Below are 9,021 nucleotides of genomic sequence, written 5' to 3'. Positions count from 1 at the left end.
AGAATGACACATTCTTTCGACAAAAGTTCTGTTAAGAGAATTATGTAGTAGTATAAGATACTTATGATATACAACCGCAAAAAAGAAAAGATTCTCTCCACTGAACAATGAATTTCAATTGTCAAAGAGGTATACAATTACTTCTGGAGCATATACGAAATATATGGATATTCCTTGTTGCAAATTTGTGCATAATAATTATCGCTACATAGATTCACTGTCTAAATGTTGTAATTTTAAAGAATAAATTTATCATTTTAAGAATAATTCATTTATTGAAGTATACTTCTCGTGTGTTGAAATCCGGACGTTAATAAAATATGTTTACTATATAAAATAGAATTATTTATAAAAATAAAATTATTTATAAAAATATAAATTTATTTATTTCTTATAATACAAAGTATTAAAATATTCGCTTTCATTAATACTAATATGATTTAGACAGAACTTAGATAGTATATTTTCATTTAGACAGAACTTTAAATTCTTAAATTTAATTGTGATGGAAAAATTTTGTTGTTTGTTAAAATTTACTGGTAATACTAGTAATGGTAATACTAATTATCATGGTATAAAATAATAATAACGTGCTTCGTTTATAGATAATATTATCGCACTACTATCTATCATCCCTTTTTTTTCCGTTTAGTAAATTTTCTGCAAAATCATTCACAAAGTTTGTCTACCGACATAAGTACTATCAGATTTACGTCTCTAAAGTTAGTGCAAATAAACATGTCTAAGTCAAAGTTATTCTCATTTTTTTAACACTTTAAAGTATTCGTTAACATATTTACATAGTACAATTACACAATAAGTATTTACAAATATTACCGTACAAGTGGAAATGTTACAGTGAGGTTGCTATTTTTAAAAACGGTGATATGTTTTTAAAAGTACTAAGATTCATTGGGGTACCGCCTACGAATATTTTTAAAATAATATTGTTGGTTCGTCTGGCCGTAATCCTGGCAGCTTCCACTAATGTTCTATTAGTAATATATGGGGATTCTGATAAATCTAGCACCCCCAATTGCGGCGCGGACTTAATAAGATTAATTATCACTCTATCTATAAATTTCGAACGGCGACATTCTATTCTTTTTAAATTGGATGCGCCAAATAGGTGCACTTTAGTCACTCCTAACATGTTGTTCATTATTAACACTTCTAACTCGCAAAGAGTTGCTATAGCGTTCATGCCATGGTTTGAAATACCAGAACATCCTGCAACAGACGAGAAATTGAGTAAATTATTATATAATGAATTACTTTCGTATGATATCTGACTTACTGGAAATGTCTAGATATGTGAGATTCTGGCATGTTGTTACCAGATGAGAAAGAAATTCGTCCGTTATTATACTGTTCTTACTGACTGTCAGAGCTTTGAGATTGGATAATCGCGTAATATGTAATGTGTCTGTCGTTCGGAAATATGATGTAGATGGAACATGACAAATTTTTAGTTTTTCTAAATTCTTACAATATGTGCCGAGAAATCGAAAGATGTTACCGGATATACAATTACATTCATTCATCGTAAACGCTTTTATTCTTTTTAGTTTGATAATTATCTGAAAAATATTAATTACTCGATCAATCTTTCTGAAAGACGGTGAAAGTAAATTAAAAGCTTCACCTCCAATACAAAGATTTCTTCAAGATATAGACAACAGTCTAGAACGATTTCTTCTATTGTGTCCATTGGTAAATGCAACAAGCACCGTCCAGTTATTGAAGTAAGATAGGCTTCAAAATATCGTAAATTTGGATTCATTTGGAATAATACTTTTAGATCAATATCGCAAGGGTAAGTGACATAACCAACACTTAATTTTGTAATATTACGGCAGCTATTGAATGAACGGATACCAGCCTGCGAAACGCAAACACCAGTGATATTTAATATTTTTAAATTACGGCACAAATCTCCGATGACCATTACAGTATCTTGATGTAAATAATACGGCACAAAGGACAAATCGACTTCATTTAAATATGAACCACATCGGAATAATATGTTACGAAGCACAGTTAAACTAATTTCTCTTGTGTCTGTGTCAGCTAAAGAGCCCCACATGGAATACCGTAAATCCAGTCTTTTTATATTATACCAGGATTTTTTAATTAATGCTTTCCATCTCTTGCACACTACAATTGTTGAAAAGATTCTGTGTACACTTACATAAATATACATAAATATCTACTTTATATATTTCAAAACAATATTAATACTGTGAGAACAAAAATGTATGTACTTACCTCTTTCTAATCTGATCCTATCCATAAGTGGCAATTGAGAAAAAATTTGCAACAGGCAGTCGTCATTTAATTTGTGGATAGTAATTTCATTTTCTCTGCAACCCTCATAGGATATAACATCATATAACACTTTGTTAGATTTTGATTTATATTTTCTTACGTTTCTTTTACGTTTATTCTTTACACTCTTTCGTTCAAGCCAAGGAGTACCTGACAGAATTATTAAATTTCTACCGTGCAATGTTACTCCTTTAACGATTCTGGCACTATAAATCATCGAATAACGTCAAAAGTATGGTTTTCTTATCTGTAGTTACATCCCTGCATTTATTTAAATTAAGATTTACCTCATAGCTGCACTTAAACTATTAAACGTAACAAGAGCATAGTTTTTTCTATTTTTTGGATTTCTTCGTAAGAAACAACTCTTCACTTCTCCATACTTGGAAAATAATTTTATAAGATCTCTGAATGTCGTCTGAGAAAGAACATTTTACCGTTAGATTTACATGATCAAAGAAAATATTGTATAGCATTAACTGTATATACATATGTGTACAAACCCTCCGTGCTAAGTTGCTGACAAATATTCTAACTGGCATACCATCGCCGGCAGTAGATGAGAAAATGGGAATACCTACAATAGATTAATGAAAAATATGAAAAATACAGCAACGGCAGAGCACATGAATTTACTAAACAATTCATATTTTATTACTGGTCTGTCCCATGACGTAACGGCATTGACTTTTCCTGTCTTTATTGTTCCATAATGTAGCACCATGTGACCATTGTTTGCGGCCGTGTCCCATGTGTTAAGGGTCACCTGACCCTCTTATCATTATCGTATCACATCCTGCCGTATCGACATAGACAAGTATTACACTATAGCGCTGTTGGTGATGGAAATTGAAATCAGAAAATATGGATAGTGTTGCTGTTTCCTCATCGAAAATTATTTATCGAATTGAATCCAGTGACGAGCAAACATACATATGTATGTACATACAATGACCATAATAAATAAACGCGAACTTAATAGACATTGTTTATGGAAGTCTATCATCGTATAGTGTGATTTTCCATAAATGTAGATGAATTTTTTCTACGTGCTGTTCTGAATAAAAAATAAAATATTTTTTGATTGGTTGGCGCTACACGAACTGAAAGTGCTTTTTCGAACCATATTAAGAATTATTATCGATAGATAAGACAAGACGAGTTAATATTTGAAATTGGCCAGTGACGTCGCGGGTGCGTTGAATTTTACACTTTGCTGTGATTGGCTGGCATCGCACGCCGAATTTAAAATTCTTTTATATTGAGAATTGTCGTTGATGTACAGAACGAATTAATATTTTCGAACGGCAACTGATCGTCATTGGGCCACTTGAATTTTACAACGCAGTCTGATTGACTGGCCGAATTTATAGTTCTCTTCAGAATCGTATTAAAAATTACCATTAATTCCAGATCATTAATCTCTTATTAAAATAAAAATAGTACTTATTTATGCAAACGAAACAAGCACTTACCGGCATCCAAAGACGTCATCCGTTTTGGATGTATATTCCCAATAAACGCAACAAATATAAGACAAAAATAGTAATGATGGTTGATGTCAAAATCAAATATGCTTTAAATGCCATATTTACACAAAAAGTCTTACAACGGCTACAAGTCTCTCGCACAATATTTTGTGTGTAACGGAACTCACGAACCAATGCATAGCTCAGGCAGAATTAGTTCATTTCTCTTCCTCTAGCTACCGCCTTATAACTTTCCCTTATTGGTACCGGAAATAATATCTAAGAAGTGACAGATTCCGTTGCAGTTAAACGCCAAGAAAATTGATTTATAATTAAGCCCAATTTTTTAAAATAGCATCATTGACTAATAGTCAATGACGATGACTTATGCAATAATATAATTGTATTAAATAGGCCCAAGTTGTAAGATATTTATTTTATTAATCTCATATTATCATTTTATTATCATATTAATTTCTAAGTACTTCCAATTTCAAAAAATTATTTCCAAATAAATTTTCTTTATGATTTGTTGTCAGTAAATATTTTGATTCGTTTATAATATGTTTATAATGTATTTATTTAATGTTATGATATATCATAATATATTCGTTTATAATGTAATGTCACAATTCCTCGTTTATATCTCTGTACCCAGGATCGCGAAAATATTTGCTTGGATAAAGGGGATCGCCAAATAGAAAAGTTTGAGAAGCCCTGTGTTAAACAATAGGTTTTATTTTGACATTTCAAGTACAAAAACACTACGTGTAAAGGACTCATAAACATAGACCGCGTCAAGACAATACATATTTTCGCGTGTATCAGGCGAGAGTGTTTGTTATATTATAATATTAAAGACATTTTCAAATAATAACATACATAGAGAAATTGGCATTGCTAGGAAAATGTGATTGTCTATGATATTTCTTTTTACACAACCACAGATTTTAGTAGAACATTTAGCAAGAACATCTATGTGATATTAGATATGTATCTTTTTCCTGCATACTCGGATTTTCCGAATAATTTATCACTCTCTCATTAAATTTATCAACATTATCACGACGTTGATCTCTCATTCTCTGTACTTTTAAATGCCTTTCTTCATTACCGATGTTGTAAAGCTTGATTTGTTCGTTCGAAACATTAATTTCGTTTTCCGTTTGATTTAATCAATTAAATTTTCCTTTTACTCTTTTCAATCCGGTTTTCTTCTTTTTTTTCTTTTAAATTAAACCATGCTCTTGAAGATTAGAGACCACCCTTTACAACAAGTTTGTTACACAATTTTTATTTCCCATTTTATTGAATTTGTCATTTTATTAGTGTTAAACGATGAAATGTTAAGATGTCTTCAATTTCTGTCGTTCAACGTTAATGTGTAAAGTTCGATAAAATAATGAAAAATAATCATACAGCTAGTTTTAAGGACTCATTGTAAAGGAATGATTTTTAATGTTTCACGTTTGATTAATCGGTCACAACAAAAATTTTTCAATGATTTAAAAACTTTTTTCTCTTCTGTGAGACGTTTGTATTTTTATAATTTTCGAGAAGAAAAATGTTCTTACTTTTATACACTTCTTGCATTATGTAAAAATAAATATCTTTAAACGAAACAAATTCAAGATGTTGAAATGAAGATTTCACTCTATAAAATAAAATCAAATTAATTGATCTAGATTTTTTTTCATGAAATTAAGACAGTTTAAAGTATTGGCAATTTTTCATGTAGTCTAGTATGAATGTTTTCATTTTTTCTTTAAGAATTTCTCATGAATTTTGTGTATTTGATCTAGACTAGAGTTTTTTATTTTTTGTTACGAGTTAACATTTCGTACGTATTGAGTTTAAATTAAAGATTACAACGCCAACGGTGAAATACGCAATACAGTTCCTACGATTCTCAAACGATAATTGATATTTCTGAGGACTGATTTTTAAACTTGAAGTCTTGTGGAAAAAAGCACACTTCATCTGTAAAGAAGAAATCATCCAGAAGTTCTTAAATAAAAATTTAAATCAATAGCTGTCCGATTTGTGTATGTGTTGTGAATTTTTAGGTAGGACTTGCACTTTTGCCTTCAATTCATGACTTTCACTTTTCAACAATTAAAGAAATTATAGCATCTGATCATTTAAACAGAATATGCCATGCTAAATATTATTTATAACTTTATACCAGAATTTAATTTCAATTCTAACCATTGCAAATATTATAACATTCTATTACCTTTTCACTATACACATGCTTTTACTTCTATTGTACCTTTTTCTACTCATTTGTTGATTCTTTAACCTCATGCTGCGTGATGTTTCACAATTCTAATACTAAACTCAACAATAATTTATTAAGAATTTACGTAATTAATAATTAAAATAATAATTTTACTACGTAAATTTAGTATAATAAAATTTCTTAGTTTAAAGTGAATGTTTCCGTTCTTTTTTAAGAATTTGTCATGAATTTAGTGTATTTGATTTAGACCAGAGTTTTCTTTTATCAAAATTGTTCATTAGTAGGTATGACCATAATTGGTTCCCTAACGAAACGTAGATCTTCAATTAAATTTAAAATTATATCTATATCTTAATTCTTACATTTAATATTTAATTTCCAAAATTTAATTGCTTGTATCAATTTCAATTTCAATCTGAAATTAATTTGACTTTAACTTCAAATTAATTTTAATTTGATTACACGCATAGAACAGCGAGAGGTATGCTCAGATAAAAACAATTCATTCAGAAATAAAGCTCATTAATCCATTCAATCATTCTGTATTTATACCCTTATTGTATATTTATAGCATATTTATACTATTATTATACTCTATAGTATATTTATACTCTATTTATATTCAAAGAGGAGAAAAGAATATCCTCTGTTCCAGTTTTCTACACCACTCCTCATTCAAGTATACTGGGTATCCGTAAAGTCTCTTTATAATTTCAAAAACTTATTACGAAGGCAAATGAAAAGACAAATAAGTGAAATTATTACAGAATAAGATGTATGTATTTCAGTTTTTTTTGCCTCAGTTAATACATCTCTATATGTGCACCATTGGTTGCACGAAACACATCAAGTTGATACTCGATTTCTTACGATCGATGTTTCCCTCAGATGTTCTTGGTCGTCCACATCTCCCTTTATCGAGCACTGTCCCTGTCGCTATAAATTTCTTGTGCCATGCACGAATTGATGGACGAGACTGTGGACCTATTCCATACTTAGTTCTGTTGTTTCGTTGAGTCTGCAGATACGATTTGATTTCAATAAACCATTATACACACTCTGCTTTCTCTTGAGGAGTAGCTATTTTGTAAGGGATTCATTATACAGTATCTCATTCATCAGCAAAGCACCTGAAATAACAATATGATAAAAACATTGATAACCACTATGTAGAGAGACCAAATCTGATGAAGATGTCTCATCAATTGCATTTGTAATAAATTTTTGAAGTTGTAAAGAAACTTTATGGACATGTCCTCTGCAATTTTTTTCTCCATGTTTAACCTATGTGCATCCCACATAAATAAATAAATGAAATGAAATGGAATTTCTATTCTACGATATCGTATTGTCGCGAATGATGATATTGTTTCTTTATCATCTTGCCACTATTATTGAAAATGTAAAAGTACGTATTTCTGGACTTTAGAATATTTGGCGATTTGTATATTCATTGAGAATCTAGAGATAGATACAAATTTCGCGGCGTCGTCGCGTGAATTGCGGCCGTTGTCGCTTATCGATAATCGGAAACAAGAAATGACATAGATTACAGATACCTATGAAAAAACTAAGCGTCGAGACACACCACTGAATCTTTTGCTTTTTTTGAGTTCAGGAGTTTATCTCCGGAGTTTATTTTTGTGGGTCAGTTTATTACTGACTGGAATCGTAGTTCACAACTCTGTTTCTCTCTGTCAAAGGTTTCTCGTTTCTCGGCGTTCCATCATCCTCAAACTCGTTATGAATTACATAACGTTTTAACTATATATTAAATATGTTTACAAGGTTGCTCTAAAATCCGATGCGAATTGTTTGCGTTAATTTATCGTCACGTTTAGCGTTCACTTCTGTATGTAAAATGTGTCGCGTCCAAATTGTCGCAAACGAGTTAATCTGTATAAGACAGAAATCAAAAAAGTCAAGGAACTTTTGAGTAGATTCTATTTGAAACATAAATTGTAGAACTTTTTCCATAAGTGTTCTTTCATTAAAAGTCATAAAAAGAATAGATGAACAAATGTTTTTGAGAATGAAAATTTTATACGGAATAGAACTTATAAAATATAAAAATAAAATTGTCGGAGAAATAAAACAATTTGTGCATCAATATTAAAAAAAGTTCGCAATATTTGTAGCATGTACTCAATACTATTCAATGAGTAGTACTCGATTCGATTATAAAAATGGATTTTTAATTAAAATACTGAATATTATTCTATGAATAGTATTCGAATATAAAAGTAGATGTTTAGTTAAATGTTCTAAAATCTTTTATTACATTTACTATACACATTCTTAGATAAAATAAACACTATTCAAAAGTGTTCTGAATACTTGTTTCTATAAAAATTCTATAAAAACAGATATATTTTTATACGAAATGTTGTTGATTTAAAACAACTTTCGATTACTGATGTCCCATACCTTTGTTCAATACACGATATCTTTAACTGAGCAAGAAGTCGAGGGGAGTGATATCTGGTGAACGAAGGCCAGGAAATTGGGCTATCCCTTCGAATCCACTAGCCTGGAAATGTTTCATTTAGGAACCCACGTACATGCAGTCCCCACGAACAATGTGGTGATGTACCATCTAAAGCAGGTCACTGATGCCATTGCCACTATTCATCAGGGTATGCTACAGCGAACATGACAAGAAATCAAGTACTGTCTTGATGTGCTTCGTGCAACTAATGATGCCCATATAGAGGTGTATTAAATGAGACAGAAAAAACTTAAATATATACGTCTCATTTTGTAATAATTTTCATTTCTCTGTCTTTTCAGTTGCGTTTGTAATAAATTTTTGAAATTGACGATTTTGAAAGATTTTACGAACACCTGTATGATGGATGAATTTGTGAAGAATATGTCACACATCTTTCATCAGTTGAACATACCAATCTTCGGACATAAGCTGGACAACATTCCATCCGAGTTCGTCGATAAATATTAAATCTAAATGATTAAAATATCAAA

The 9,021-nt window shown here is 30.5% G+C and overlaps 1 protein-coding gene and 1 long non-coding RNA gene across 2 annotated transcripts; both read right to left on the bottom strand.

Moving 5' to 3' along the window:
- Window positions 1-853: 853 nt before the first annotated feature.
- On the bottom strand, window positions 854-2,678 carry LOC122531773 (F-box/LRR-repeat protein fbxl-1-like). Its single transcript, XM_043659961.1, has 5 exons — window positions 2,616-2,678; window positions 2,269-2,534; window positions 1,646-2,157; window positions 1,298-1,580; window positions 854-1,230 (listed from the first exon to the last, which is right to left on the bottom strand). Exons 1-5 carry the CDS (start codon window positions 2,618-2,620, stop codon window positions 854-856), a joined length of 1,443 nt encoding a protein of 480 aa, XP_043515896.1. The 5' UTR covers window positions 2,621-2,678.
- Window positions 2,679-2,684: 6 nt separating this feature from the next.
- LOC122531774 lies at window positions 2,685-3,059 on the bottom strand. Its single transcript, XR_006307393.1, has 3 exons — window positions 2,987-3,059; window positions 2,832-2,905; window positions 2,685-2,746 (listed from the first exon to the last, which is right to left on the bottom strand). It is a non-coding gene; the product is annotated as an uncharacterized LOC122531774 (long non-coding RNA).
- Window positions 3,060-9,021: the final 5,962 nt, after the last annotated feature.

Source organism: Frieseomelitta varia, unplaced genomic scaffold, assembly GCF_011392965.1.
Source record: "Frieseomelitta varia isolate USP_RPSP 00005682 unplaced genomic scaffold, Fvar_1.2 scaffold_413, whole genome shotgun sequence".
In the NCBI taxonomy this organism is placed as follows: Eukaryota; Metazoa; Arthropoda; class Insecta; order Hymenoptera; family Apidae; genus Frieseomelitta; species Frieseomelitta varia.
Note: the sequence above shows the minus strand (reverse complement) of the source record. Positions and strands in the feature narration are given on the sequence as shown.

Bases quoted from the DNA above. Each gene is read 5' to 3' on its own strand.
- LOC122531773 (XM_043659961.1), bottom strand. The intron at 2,158-2,268 runs GTAAGTACATAC...CAACAATTGTAG, and splicing joins TAGGATCAGATTAGAAAGAG to TGTGCAAGAGATGGAAAGCA. The intron at 1,231-1,297 runs GTAAGTCAGATA...CGTCTGTTGCAG, and splicing joins CACATATCTAGACATTTCCA to GATGTTCTGGTATTTCAAAC.